The sequence below is a fragment of the Pipra filicauda genome, unplaced genomic scaffold, assembly GCF_003945595.2.
Source record: "Pipra filicauda isolate LSUMZ 115617 unplaced genomic scaffold, ASM394559v2 scaffold76_size2844353_pilon, whole genome shotgun sequence".
NCBI classification, from domain to species: Eukaryota; Metazoa; Chordata; class Aves; order Passeriformes; family Pipridae; genus Pipra; species Pipra filicauda.
Window position 1 is genome coordinate 1757049 of NW_024104942.1, and position 14926 is coordinate 1771974.

The 14926-nt window shown below is 39.8% G+C and overlaps 2 protein-coding genes across 8 annotated transcripts in view; one reads left to right on the plus strand and one right to left on the minus strand.

The window, feature by feature from the left end:
• Nucleotides 1–1368, minus strand: part of KCNT2 (potassium sodium-activated channel subfamily T member 2) — a 114824-nt gene extending 113456 nt beyond the window's left edge. For 4 of the 5 annotated variants that reach the window (XM_027713307.2, XM_027713304.2, XM_027713306.2 and 1 more), the window contains exon 1: nt 1095–1298. In XM_027713307.2, the coding sequence (XP_027569108.1) occupies nt 1095–1189 (95 nt within the window). In that variant the 5' untranslated portion in view covers nt 1190–1298. Of the gene's footprint in view, nt 1–1094 lie in introns of all 5 variants that reach the window. The other variant, XM_027713301.2, reaches the window with a different exon arrangement.
• Nucleotides 1369–2726: 1358 nt separating this feature from the next.
• CFH (complement factor H) overlaps nt 2727–14926 on the plus strand; it is a 40568-nt gene continuing 28368 nt past the window's right edge. The window contains exons 1-2 of one of the 3 annotated variants that reach the window (XM_039389799.1): nt 2727–2833; nt 4662–4765. Coding sequence is in view for 2 of the 3 variants with exons in the window: in XM_027713278.2 (XP_027569079.2) it covers nt 11694–11754 (61 nt within the window). In the remaining variant the exon portion in view is untranslated. Of the gene's footprint in view, nt 2834–4661; nt 4766–11372; nt 11755–14926 lie in introns of those variants that run through there. The other 2 variants (XM_027713278.2, XM_027713279.2) reach the window with 2 other exon arrangements.

The following is a 14926-nucleotide window of genomic DNA, read 5'->3' on the forward strand; positions in this document are numbered from 1 at the left end:
TGTAGTTATAATGCTGTCATTTCCAACCAACAGCATTCAGTTTTTGTGACTATATTAAGATGTCATTCACCATTTCATAACTGTCTGAATAAACATCATTTGTTTAATTGCTTCAATGCATAGAATATTCTCCTAAACAAAAGTAGTAATTAGTTATATATCTGCATGATCTTACGATTATCAATCAGTAAGAATCGATCTTTCTTTAGGGAAGTAGGTAAAATCTAAACGATGTAGACCAGCATTAAAATCAAAGTTTCTCACTGCCACGTTAAAGATATATTCTGACAATGTAAATATACTGAATTAAAATCGATCCAATATGTTGTTACCTTTTGCTCCTCTGTCATTTGACCACAAAAAATTGTCACTACAAAGTGGGTATGACACAAAATTTTTCAAGTGTAATGATCTGTTGACACAAGAGGTTGTATGGTCAGAGTGGCACGATGCTGTTTGTGTTCACGAAAGCAGTTCATTTAGCATTTTGAAATTCAATACACATTCCTGGTTTGCTTGTTTGTTTTAATATAAGGAGTTATTTTATTTTTAAAGACGCTATTTCATGTGAGACAAACAAATACCTTTTTAGAGCGGTGTGTAATTAAAGATGCTGACAGTCCTTGAAATAATTCATAAAGAAATAAAATAATGGTAGTTACATCCAAGCCCAGGATCCCAGCATGAAAAGAAACTGCATGTAAAGAAGCCTGGATATTGGACAGTAAAAACATCTAGTGACAGCTGCAATTAGCCTTTCGGCAAACGGGAAAAGCACGTTTTGTTTGGGACTTTCCCCCAGTGAATGTTACCATACGGAGACAGGACCGTACCTGTCCGTCTCCTCCTCCTCCCGTACCGTAGGGCAGGGAAAGGTTCTGCCCTTGCTCAGCGGCGGGGGTGCCCCGGAGGGTGCGGGATGCCCCGCGCCCTGCTGAGCGGCGCCGGCCCGACTCGCCCCCGGCTGCGGGAGGGGCGCGGCTCCGCAGCCCCTCGGCGGCCCCCGCACCACTTTCCCAGGAAAGTTTCCCAGCGGGGCTGCGCTCCCGCGCCCTCCCGGAGCGCTGCCCGGCCGCCGCGGACCCCGCGCTCACCTGTCGTCGCTCTGCCAGCCCTGATCGCCCAGCAGCAAGTCCCGAAAGCGGTACCGCGGGGGCAGCGGGGGCACCTCGCTGTCCAGGTCCACCATCCTGCCCGGGAAGGGAGGGACGGAGGCAGGACCCCCGGCGGCCGGAGGAGCGGCGGGCACCCGCCCAGGCGGGAGCGGGCAGAGCCCGGCGCGGCGGGAGCGGTGCGGGGCGGGCGGTCCCCGCGGCGAGCGCGCACAAAGGCGGCGGGAGAGCTGTCCCCGCTGTCCCCGGCGGCTCGGGGGGAGCCTCACGGCCCCCAGGAGCGAAGTCCCGCCCCGGGGGGACGCGGGCGGTGGCCTCGGCGGCAGCGCGACCGCCCACCCGCCCGCGCCCACCCACCCACCGAGGCAGGCAGCGAGCGCGCCGCCGCGGCGACAACAAAGGGCTGTGCCACCGCCAGGCACACGGGACCGTGCCGAGCGGCACTTGGCTGGGGGAGCCGCCTCGCCCCCCGAGCTGCCTCCTTTTCTATCACCTCGGGCTTCCTCGGGAGCACTTTTCTGCAGGCCCCGAAATTGGAAAAAATGGGGTGTTTTACCTTGGGTAGCCTTAGGTGGCCTGTGCACAGCCCCCCGTGTTCCTGCTGGTGGCTCATCTGACACAGCCGGGTCTGTCTCTTGCTCACCTTTAGTCGGGCACACCTGGTCAGTGCCAGCTCTGGAATCCCGGTGCAGTGTAGGAAGCGTTCGGTCAATTTCTGCATTCGGTCAGTTGGGGGTTGTTGTACAGAACAGGTGGTGCAGGCCCTGTATGAAAACACAGGGAAGTTGGATTATTCCCATGATTGAGATTTGTGGGCAATACCTAAAAGTGGGAGACACTCTAGAAAGTATTGTAATTCCGCACATGACTGATGAAGCACATAATGCCAATATGATTTGATTGATAGTGAATTATCACAGACAGTGAATAATGCTTTAAGATCTGGCCTTAAAGATCCACTTTTATCTAGACTAACTGTCACAGTAATCATCTAATGCCCCACATCTAGTAAATATAAACATTACTACATTCTTTGCAGCCTATTTTGATTTGCTTTCCCAGATTAGGTCTTCACCTAAACTCTTCAGTTGTAGCATTCCTTTCCTAGAATGAAATCATTCAGACCCTTAACATGGTGCAGTTTTCTAGATTCAGATTTTGCTGCATCAGGGGCTAAGTGATAAACAAGAATTTATTTCCTAAATGTGGTTTAAATACCACATATTTAATAAGGGCCATGCATGGATTGAAGAGTAAACCTTCTATTTTCTGTTTAGTTGGATTTCTGTGTAGAAGGTAAAGCTAGTTAAAAGTTGGTGTGGCACATACAGTATCAGCTTAAGTATACCAGCCTGGAGTGTATCACATTGTTATGTGCCCTGCTGAGAATCCAGCTCTGAGCTTCCTGCTGTGAGGCAAAGATTTCTGTAGGTCACCAACAGGTAGTCCAATCCAGGACTCAGATTATCACTGCTGTTGTTACAGCCAATGCATCTCCCCTTGCTTCTTTAGCACAGAGCTCTTAAGCATATCTTCTGTGATTGCTGTTTCTTTACAGAGCTGCAATGTAGTGTCCCAGGTCCTGTAAAACGCTGGGATCAGTGGAGTATGATGCTTACCCTTTTTCACAGCTTGCTGCATTCTGCATTTACAATGTGCTTCTCAGAAAGGCTTGTTAGATGAAGCAAAACAGTTGCCACATGTGTGGCAAGAGTTCAAAGGTAACTTGCTCTTTGCTTTGGGTGATATGGTAAATAAATAAAATAGTGGATTATCTTGCTGGCACATTCTTGCCAGTTTTACCATGCTGTGTTCTGGGGTCAGAGCACTATAAAAGTCTAATTAAAATAAAAAAAAATCCAATGTTTCTTCTTTAGAATATTTGTTATGTGGTGCCCGTTTTTTTCTTTCATTCTCAGCTGCTTCTCCACTTGAATAGGCTATCTCTTGTAAGAAAGCATTGTATCCTCTCTCTGCCTGGGTGTTTTTTAACCTTGCCAAAATTCAAGGTGGGGTGAAGCCTGTATATTATAATGCTTTGCTATAAAAGCAAAGTAGTTAGGCTACTGTAGTCCTTTTCTGAAGTCTACAAATCATAGATCAGTTGGGAAATTATTGGTGTTTCTACTGTATGTTGTAGGAGCCTCATTAAATTTTCCACCTGAATTGATTAATTTAACATGTGTTTTCATACTTGAGGAGCTAAGTAGCAGTAGAAGCTCTTGCACTTTTTCTCCAACCAAAATGTGCTTTAAACTGGTAATAGCTGACTGGTAAATGGGCAACCTGGTGAACAGTTGAGCTAAAAGATTAAAACAAACTCATCACTGAGACTATAGTCATGCAGTTTATATGGAAGCTTAATTTTGTGCTCCTAAGTAATATAAACTCTTTGCAATATAAAATGTGTTTTACATGTCTGCAAGTATGATGCCTGGTTACTCTAAAAAACTCCAAGTGTGTAAAGTTGGACAGAAATGGGATTTTAGTTAGCTAAATCTAATATTTTGATTAGTAACTCAAAGCACTTGGGAAATTTACGTCTTCAAGCTGAGGAGACACTGAGTCATCTGCTTGGAGACAGGTGCTGTTTATCAACTATTATACTGGGTCACCGCACTCAAACCAGGTGTTCCTGCTAACGTGTTTGTGTTAAAGAAAAGCTGTGAGCCACAGCTCAGTTCTTTCAAGGAAAAAATGTAGGTTTGTACTTTCAGGATGATTCTGGCCCTGAGAAGTGCCAAAAGCATCTGTGACCCTGACTTGGAGACTGAAAATAGACTTTAATGAATCTCTTTTTTCTGTTATTTTTGTTGTTTTTTTTTTAACTGGCTAGGTACAGGTGGGTAACTCCAGGTACTTGACTTTCAAGTCTGGGAGAGAGAGGGGTGACTGAGTTTATTGCTAGTGATTGGACATAAATCTTAATCATACTGAGGTATGGAAAGAACCAAAAAAAAGTATTTAGTTTTTCTTTCAGGTTACCCCTCTATCTAAATCTGAATTATGCAGTCTACTGTAATAAAGTAAATCAGATTATCAGGTTAGTCTTTAATATTTTCCTCAAAAAGTTTATGAGGTTTTCTTTATTGTTAATCAGTTTAATTATTGACATTCACTGGGACATTCTTTACTGATGGTATTTATTCAGGTAAAACAAAGCCAAACCTGATTGCAAGGAGTTAGAGAAGAATCTTGTCCATGATAAACTGGCGCATTTGATCCTCTGAAAGTGTTGATGGTCTTCAGCATTGCAATGCTGAAATAGTCCTACCAGACACAGTTCTTATTCCTGTTCCCTCCATTGCTTTTCAATTGTATACCATGACTCAGAGAGTTGTCATCCCTGGCTGATAAGCTTATCATCCTGACCATGGTTTTTATTTTCCTAAATATTATGAGGTTATGGTTGGGGTAACAAAGAACACTGGTAAATAGAAATTTTTAAACAAAAGGTGGAGAAGGATGAAGCGTTTATGAAGCAAATGCACACTAAATCCTTTTAAACAGCTCTGTAATATGAGTAACTTGAACTTATTGTCCTTTCAGGGAAGAATAGTGTGATATTGGCTGGATGGCATTCAGTTAACCCACTCAGCAGACATACACACGACACTTACTGTAAGGAATAGTCTAGTCTGCAGTCAAAAATGGTAAGTGGAAATGCCTTCTTTCAAGAGTTTTCATGTGTATTTTTTATTTGTCTGTTAGGCTGAAAAACTATTTGGCTAAAAAGTAAATAAGTCATTTTTAGGCTTTTTCCCCAGGTGCTCATTTTTTTATTCCTCCTTCCCCCCCCCCCCCCCCCATAATTAAGAAGTATATGGATGTTTATGTTGCAGTTGGGAACTTCTGGAACTTCTGCAAGTTGGTCGATTCTCACTTGAGTGTGTCTGTGTGGCTTTAGGTTTATGACTAGAACTGGGGACTAGAGTACTGCCAGCATTGGAAGTATGGGGATTAGAGTACTGCCAGCATTGGAAGTATGGGAGACAGTTCTGCAGCTTTGGCAGCTGAAAAGAGTATTTAGGGACTCAGCAGTCACAGTTCAAAAATGGTTTGGGGGTTAAACTAGTAAAGTGTACTTAAACAATATTGGATTCCGGTTAGCTGCAATTTCACTTCCAAAATAGTCTGCAAAGTGAAGTCTTCTGCAGAAAAAAAGTGTAATGTCTATAACTATTAAAATGTACCTAGATTAAATTCTGAAAAGTCCTTGTGATAAATATTCCTTATGTCAGAAAACAGTTACAGCATTAAGAAGGTATATTCCCTCAGTTAGAAAACAACATTTTAAATTTTTTTAAGAAATTTGTTAGTATCTTTTTTCCTCTGGCTTTCAGACTACCACTGCAAAAGCAATCTCAAATCTGAAGTACAGGACATAGATGCCTTACCAGACCAAAATTAGGTGTGTTAGACTGAAAGTCACAGCATTCTGCAATCTGAATGGATCTGAGAGGCTAAACCAAACCAAAAGCAAAAACTGGTGAAAGGCGGATTTTGAGGAATCTCTGTCTTTACCTACTGTGGTACAGAATTGTTATTTAGTGATGTGAAGTACAGGACTACATCAGTGGATGTCTTAATGGATTTAAGCTCATTAACTGCAATTTTGACTTTTCCAAATATATGTCTACAAAGCATAGGTATCACCACTGTGCACTGACAGTACTTAGTAATGGACCTAGGCCAGGATGCCTAAGTGGGTATTGAGTTGGAAGAGGGCAAAAGGACTTTTAAGTCATATAGCTTTCTGTTTTACCTTTACCCAGTGCTTGTGCTTCTTGAGGTTGATGGAAAGCAAAAGGATGTTGCTGAACAGTGCAACATTTATAGAACCCACAGAGACTGTACTTTCAGACCCTTACATCCACAATATGTAGTTCTTGTGCATTTACTTCGTATAATCTAACACAATTTCTTGGGCCCATCATTTTACTGTGGGGTAAGGGCAGCCTCTTTTTTACCTTCTTTGTGTTTGTGACCATAACACGAAATCTGTTAGATCAAAGATGAACTATTTATTTCCATTTCAATTCCAATGGTTCCCTGGACTTTGCCTTATTCTTTTGTGTCATTTCCTATCCAGATGATTACTTGTCTTGCATCTTTGCCTAATATCCTCTGTTCACACACATAAAAATTTGAAAGCATCATCATTTTCTTACTTCTCCCTTGCTGCAAGGGAATTGTCACTGCAATCCCACTCTCTTCTTTCACATCCTTTTCTCAAAAAGAACTTGCTAGAGAGTTAAGTCAACATGAACTTATTGGTTTTTTCAGGTTTTTAGTTTGTTAGTTGAAATGTACATTTGTCACTTCTTACTGGATTCTTGGCTGTTAGGGATAAGGCCCAATTTCCGCTCATTCTGAATTTTACGGTGCAGTCTGGGGGCGGGGTCTGAGTACTACCACAGCATAAATGATAACTATGTTATCCACAAAGTTTGTGCAATGTTTCCACAGAAAGAAATGATTATGTCACCTATTTGTTACATAGCTGGACGAGTAACAGGAGGAGTCGGTCATAAGTTTAACTGTCCTTTAAAAAAGCAGAGCCCTTGGGGGAATACTACCAATACATAATGCAACTTTAAAAAAATTGGTAGTCATAATTTTCTACAACTAGCTCTCAAGCTCCAGACTGCTCCATGTTGTTTGGGTTTTTTTCTAAGAGAACTATTTATTTCTAAGCAAATCTTGCCATTTTTACGTACCTTTAAATCTTTATTGATCCTGTTTACTTTTTATTGTGTACTTTGCATATCTCTATAATTTACTGTTTGATATACCTTCCAGAGTACAATGCTGCAATGTTTGAAATTATTTAAACTTCAGAGGAAAAAATGTTCTTGAAGTCCTCCTATCTTTCCACTTGATGCCTGCTTTTTTAAATGGCTATGCAGTAGCAGACTGTTCTGCTGGCATGAAAGGTTTGATAGTGATTCAGAAACAGTAACAGACTGAAATAGCCCAAAGTGAGAACAGAGTTTTAAGGTCACTGTAAAGCTGCAAAGGTAGGGCAGAAGGAGAAATGGGAGGGATTTCAAATTTGATAATTCTTCTGAAAGCATTAAATAAAATAAAAAAAGGGATGTGGTTTTGGTTTTTTTGCCATATATCTAATTAAAGTGAAATCTTGGTAGGTAGAGGGCATGTTTTCCATTGCCCAGTGAGCATGACTCTGTACTGCAAACACAATCTTCATAAGGCTGTTTCAGACACAGGGCACACAACATGACCTGATCCTTTTATTCTTATGTGCTAAGCCATCACAGCACAGATCCAAAAAGGAACAGCATACCCTTCAAGGCCACTCGTATTTCTGGTGCAGCACAGTCCTCTGACATCTGTGGTGACCTGGAAAGGAACTGTGGGAACAAGAGGAATAGCAGCACTGCATCAGGGGAGAGTGAGCTGGTGGAAAATGGTGATAACCTCTGAATTGCCTTCCAGTAAGTCTCCACTTGGCTGTGAGTAGGAGGACTTCATTTAAAATTAGAGATACTGACAGCTGCTTTTATATAGGAGAACATCTTTTTTTGCAAAGAACACCTTTTCAAGTAATTTTCACTTCACTTTAGAGTACAGAGAACCAAGGCAGGAGAATGAGATGGTACTTAAATACAAGTAATCAGAAGTGGGTATAGAAATACTTTTAGAATTGGACATGATATGGCTCCTGTCATTGCTGCAAAAGCCTGCCTGAACGCATGCTGTTACCTAATTTACCTTAGAAGAAACTGCAGGAATATTCAGATTCCTAATATTGCTTTTCTATTTGCAAGGGTGCTCACATTGCCCATCCTTTGTAAAACGGCTTGAACAGTAACAGCTGTTAAGATAAGAATGTGAGTTCAAGCCTCCCAAACTGTCTGAGTGCATGTGCCGCAGCTGATCCTAATAAAGGGATGACAACCGGCAGCTGGATTAAACAGTAACCAGGAAGTTACATAGTGAGTTCTGAAAGAACGGAAGGGCCAATTTGGAAGGAACTGTATGGGACAAATGAAACTTTGTAACAGGACGGAGAACAGTGGTGACAGATAGATCCAGCAGTCAAAACCAGAGGAGGTGGGTTTGACACCGTTTGTTGTATGTTCATCTGCTGCCATCAAAAACTCTGTGCCAGGCAGACTCATCCTCCCTGCCTGATCCTGCCAGTGCCTTCATCCAGCTCGGGCAGTGACCATGCAGGTGTGACAGGCGGGGACTCACACCTGGGTGTGAGTGTAGTACCTTGGGTGGTGCTTCTTCCCTGGTGTGTGCATTAGCAGGTTGCAAGGTGCAGCACAGGCACACATTAAGAAACCACATCTCCTACAGGAGCTATGTGTAAGAGGTAGACTGTGTGTATAACCACGGGGGGGGGGTGCACAACTTTGTGTGGATGATAAGAACTTTGGGAGATTAGTGAAGAAAGGTTCTTTAGAAATTTGTTCGGTGCTTATGAGCATTTTGTCTATTAACAGTGCCTTGTCTGTTGCATTGCTGATATGGAACCTGAATGTATATCCCACTGATTGCCAGTTAATTATGTTCTATTAATAAATCAATAAGCCGGTTTGATTTTGATTTAGTTTAAACTAAGTAAACTGTGCAGTTTTCCCCTCTCACACCTTTATGTTGTGATTGTAGATATTACATGATGTGAAATGCCATTATGAGTTATAGAAGTTGTGTGACAGTGGGAGAAAAGGCAAATGTTGATGATGAAAAGATAATCTCACTGTTAATACAGTGGGACAGCACATTCTCATGAAGATTTTTGGGCAAAGCAGTGACTGGTTGTAGAATTCTATGGGCTCTAATGTTATCATTAAACTCAAGTGTAACAGGAAGCATGCTGTTAGGACATGCTGAAATTATACTGGTCAGAGATGCCATTTCAGCAGTGGCTAATTAAGCTTCTATTACTAGTCATCATTAGTTCCCTATGGAATACTCTGACTTCCTCAGATCTGTCTTCCTAACACAACATGGCTTCCAAACACTGATCTCCAAGTTATTCAGGTTTGAACAAACACTCTGAATGTTGATGTTAAGCCTCCACATTGAGCAAGAAATGAACAAAAACTTGAATAACTTATTCTGACCTTATACTGATTCTACTTTGTGCAGGAGTATTGGACAAGATAACTTCCTGAGGTCCATTCCCACCTGTACTTTCCTATGCTCCTATATCTTGACATGCACTTTTTCTCGTGGTGATATTTTCTCTGGGGGTGATATTTTGGCTGTCTGGCTGCATCCACAGCAATATGTGAGTGTGGTCACACCAGTTCTCAAAGCAATAGCTCTGCTTCCTTAGATAAAATCCAGCTGTCTTTGGCTGCATAACTACTTTTCTGCCTTTTTTTATGAGTAGGAAGTAAGGGTACTCTAGAGGTGGCTTTTTTCTGCCTGCCTTAGAGGTCCTGAGGCACGGTTTGCCTATGCACTCTGTTTTGTTAGAGGCTGAAGATGACTAAACAAAGTCAGACATGATTAAAGTCATTAGTTTTAAATTGATAGCCCATGGAAGAGGTGAGGAAGGAAATCAAGTTTAAGTTCCTGATTTTATTTCCATTTAGTTAGGGTAAGTTTAATCAATGGTTTAAGAAGATCACAAACACAAGACCAGAAGGGACTGAGTCTGGTCCCTTGATTTGTGATTGAAGATGATTTCTTTGTACAGGCCTACATTACATCCATACAAACATTGCTTCACTAGGTTAGGTGAGTCTTCTAATTTTTAGCTTAAATTTATTCATAGGAGTTCTGGTTTTGCATGCTGATGCTCAAAGTGTTTTAGCATTGCCTGTATTTGTAGACAGCAGTCAGGAAAGTTAAAGTACCATTTCAATTCCAGTTGTGGTTGAGCTGTAGCTGAAGTTCTCTTTGACTGTGTTTCAAGCCCATAATTATTTGGCAAGTGGTTTAATGACCCAAAAGCAGTTTGACAAGACCTGAAGCAGTTAGAGCTTCATGACATCAGAGGATACAACATTTAAAATTGCAGAAATTTTAGAACCCATGCCTCCAGCATATATTTTTACAACTAATTGGTTTGAGCCACTGTGTCTGGGTTGAAATCCAAGCCTTTTTATGCTCTGTTTCAATGTTTTTCCAGCTCTCTGAGCTTCCCATATGAGTTAAGGAATTGGAAAGCAGCAGTGTCACTGTGCTGCTGTGACAGGGAAGGTTAAGCCATCCTAAGTTCCTCACCAGTGCAGGCTGCGGCAAGATTTTGCACAGGTACAGAAGCATATGAATACCTATGGTAATGTGGTAAGATTGGTCCAGAGGGACAAGTGGGACTGTCCTGGTGCTGTCTGAGCACGTCTGTCTGCAGTAGCAGCACAGGCTTCAGTGCCATGGAGCAAAAGGAACTATAGATTTGGGCAGTGAATTTCTGTGAGGAGCTGTTTTCTTGGAGCTCGACTTTGACAGGTGCAAAAAATATCTTTTCAGTGGTCAGGTATTCACCAGTAACTGCAAAATGGATGCAGATCGATCATCACAGGGTCATGGAGCAGGGTGAGAGTTCATTTTCCACATATGAGTCATTTGTCTAGGAAAGGGGGAGGGAAAGGAAGAGATATTATGCTGTCTGAAGAGTTCTTGTGGGTGAAACAGCTGAATGCCAGTTTTCATTAAGACCAAGTCTTCGAACTGTGGAGTGAAAACATATTTTTCCCTGAATTCTCAGTCTCAAAGAATTCTCTTCATATGATCTACATTTCCAATGGAGTGCACTTATAAAGCCAAGACATATCATGAAACTATTAATAAGACTGTTGCTTACATGAATCTGTGACAAGTTCCTCTGTTAGCCCAGTTTGCCATATACTTCTTTTTGCATAATCTTTATATTTTTCTTTGGAAAGTTCATTCTCTATCTTACAATTCATTCACACCTTCTCAGTCTTATTTCTCATGTGAAACTGAAACAAGTGCTTCAGCTTCACGTACGTTTCTTTAATCAAGAATTTGATCAAGTATATTTCCTTTGCTCTGGGCAGTTGGTTATTTTATATAAGAAAGAGTGAGTGACCAGTAAGGCACTTTATATTTTTGTCTGCCTTTTATTTTGATTTTTTTTAATATAGATCTTGAATTATATGTGTAGAGAAGTTCATTTTTACACACAGTTAACATGACTTTGTTTTCTAACTAAGCAAACAACACGCAAAGAACCACAAAATAATTTATTTGTTCAACTGCTTTTAGATACCAAAAAAATAACCTTGTATGAGTATGTAGGGGATAAATCTGAAGGAAAAAAAAGAGAAAAAGAAAAAAGTATGATGAAAATACAAGCAGATCACAGGAAAGTAATGTGTCAACCTAAATTGCCAGGCTTTTATTTATTTATTCCTTTAGCAAGGTTTAGAGAGAGTTGGAAAAAAAAAAAGAAATATTTGTGTGTTGCAAGAGGTTTAGGGGAAGTGACTGCTGAAATCAGAGTATAAATGGTTTGCAAGGTCAGTCTCTGGAGCAGCTAGTGAGTAAAACAAGAGTGGAAATAACACAAAGTACTCAAAAAAAGTAGAGTCCAGTACTGGATGTGTTTGGATGAGTTTCTGAATCTCTAGAATGTTGTTCCTGGGCTATGCAGCTCTGCTCTTATGTTGGACGTGTTGTACTGCACAAAGAGGTAAGCTTTAATGTAGAAAAAAAATCAGAACTCTTTCTTAAAGTGTATGTGAAGATGGTATTTAAAACAATATGTAGAGGCATTGTAGCCTTTCTAATGAACTTCTGACAACAGTGACTGAGATTTCTTCTGGCAGTATTTAACACCTTTAGTATTTCATATCTTATCATAGGTATTACTTCACCTATTGATTTGGATAACTACTGCTGTTATTAATCTGATGCTCAAATTTTAAACATTCTTATCACTATAAACTAGAGCCAGATGACTAATTTTTTTTTACTTATGTTTGTTAATTATTCTAACTTCTACAACCAGTAAACAATTAGTAGAATAAGATAAAAAATATTCCATAAATGTGCATTTCTTTCTGTCTGGAATAATCTGTGAGATGACCTGAGAAAGAGGAATCATTACTAAATTGACTGAAAAGCTTATAAAATATCTCTTGACTGACTGTTTTTAACCTATGAAATGAGATAGATGTATACAAGTATGCTTTCGTACGTGTTTAAATAGGTAGCTAATATACTGTATATCTTTTCACAAGCCTCTGATGCTTTTTGTTTCTCTGCTGAATTTATTTTTCTTTATTTGTGTTTATATTGTTTAATCTATCCTCAGTAATTTCATTTTTTTTTTTTTGCTTTGCACAGGCTGTTGAGGAAAGGGTACTGTGTGGTTTTGAGCTACTGTGTCTTTGCTTGGTTCAAATTGGTTCTAATTTTCGGTGAAAACTATGAAGACCTTATTAATCAAAACAATCCATTGGATTTTACTTTGAAAAATTGAAAAAAATCAGGAAATTAAAGGAATAGCTTACCTTAATTAAATATTCTTAGAAAAAATACTGCCTCAAAGCAACTAATAAAGTCTAATTTGTTTGCAAAGAAGTCCAGAAAAGTCCTGGAACTTGAACTAAAAATTTGCCTTAATTTGCACTATGTTTTCACAGTGCTTTATTTAGGTCAGGGAGATTGCAAAGGAATGTGAATGTAGCAAAATTTGATTTATCCAGGACAATTATTACCATGGGTCATGCAGGATTCTTAGTTCCAGCTCCATATTGGAAGTCTGTGTGAGTTGTTCCAAGAGCTGAATTTTTGCGCAAGGACGGAAAAACACTTCTACTTGGATTTGTAGCTTGTGCTTGACTTTGTGGAAGTTGCTACCAGCACAATGATGGTAAGAAAGAAGCTTGAGCTATTTGTAACTGAGGTCAAGCCACATGTAAATCCTGAGTGAATTATTCCAGATCTCCTTGTCTCTCGCTGAAGGATTTGAAGGTATGCATTTAATGTATGCTTTCAAATCTAGAAATAAAACCCTTCCAGTGTTGGTGAGTACATATGGTGAGTGCATGATGTAATTCATATAGTTTTGAAGTACATCCTGTCAGAAAATTTCTTCATCTCAAGCTACTAAGAAACTGCCTTTAAAAATATAATTACTAGCTGTAGTAGTAAATAAATAAATAAATAAATATAATCTGAGACTTGATGGTATCACATGCCATCAATATCAGGGCAGGAGTGGGAAAGAACAGAGAGAGTTGTTATAAAACCCAAATGGAAGCATTTCTTAATAATGATGAAGAAACTAAGATTATCTTTCAAGCTTTTTTTTTTTTTTTAATGTAAGCACGGAGGAGTTGAGGCCCCATTTGCACAACAGACAATAAAAAAAATATAATACAACTCAGAAGTAAAGGAGGAACAGAGTAGAGAAGCTCTCCCTGCACTCAGTAGCCTATTTTTTAAATCTTACATTCCAGTGTGCTTTCTCAGCAAAAGTGAAAGTGCTAATTCAAACGAGGTCTAATGAAAAGTATGTGGAATTAGAAAAATTCCTTTGCTCATCATTACAAAGAACTATTTGGGTAAACTAAGCATTTTTAACTCGTTTCAAAGACAGAATTAGCTAGAGGATTCCTGTTCATTTTGCTTATTCCTGCATTTTCAAAACTGTTGTTAGAAAGCAAATGTGTCTTGATCTTGCTAAGTATAAGTCCCTACTACTTTTTTATAGTAGAGTAGTACCCTCTAGTGCATAGAAGCAATAATTTTTATTCAGATGTAATTATTCAGAGGAGGGAGCAAACTAATTAAAGTAATGGGAAAAAACATGAACATGGGGGCACACTCTTCCTTTAGCACCTCAGCAGTATTGCCAAAACTTGTCTCATTCCTCTGGCTACTTGAAACAGCCAAACTCAAGTTATCAGATCTCACGATTACCATTATTTTCTTTATATTTTCAAAATGCCATACAGAACATTTAAAATTATACATGTTTTTCTTGTAACAAATCTTTTTTTCCTGATTTTTAAAGAATTTTTTAAAATTATGCCTCTAATTTGGTAGGTACTCCACTGACTGAAATAGGGAGTGCTCAAGGATATGTCTTTGCACAACTCAAGTATAATTCACTTTCCACATTTTGATGTGGAAGAATGAGCGTTTTTCCTGCTCACTTTGTGTCACAAATCCAAGCTACCTAGTCTGCGGTTGGGATCTGTGCAGTGTAATTCAGGAAGCTGTAACTCTGCATCCCTCACATGAAAAAGGATTCTAGTTATTTTTCCTATAGTCCTGTTTTCAAGAAGCACCTGGACAACCTGTAGGAAAGCTTCAGTGAGAGTACTGCTGCTTTCTCAAACCTTTGGCCTTACAGCTAACTGGAGAGAGGACTTCTGTGCCAGGTCTCTGCTGCGTAATGAATGTACTCACCAAGGACTTTCCTTCCCTGCTGGAGAATTCTTCTCCCATTTATTTTCTATACAGAGATTTATTTCTTCTCCAAGGCTTCATTTCTCAGGGGTTCTTTTATTTATTCTTGATGAATTCTCACCTTTCATGTTCAGATGGAAACCAGACTTCATTGCGTCTAATTGGCTAGACTGTTCAGGCTCTGTTACTCTGGGTAAAGCTTCAGCCTTCCAAATGAGTACGTTTCAGTCACCCAGGCATGGAAAATTAGTCACTGAAATTAGTTCAATAATTATAAACAACTAAAAAAATTGTTTCTTAACAAAATCATTTAGTCTTTCATTAACAGCTTCCCAACATTTGTTTCTTTCTGCTTTAGTCTGGCTTTTCTCATTCTCAAGCTGTTGAGGAATTCCTTCATTAAATTGATTCAGGCTCATTTGTTGTAATTCATAATCTCATGG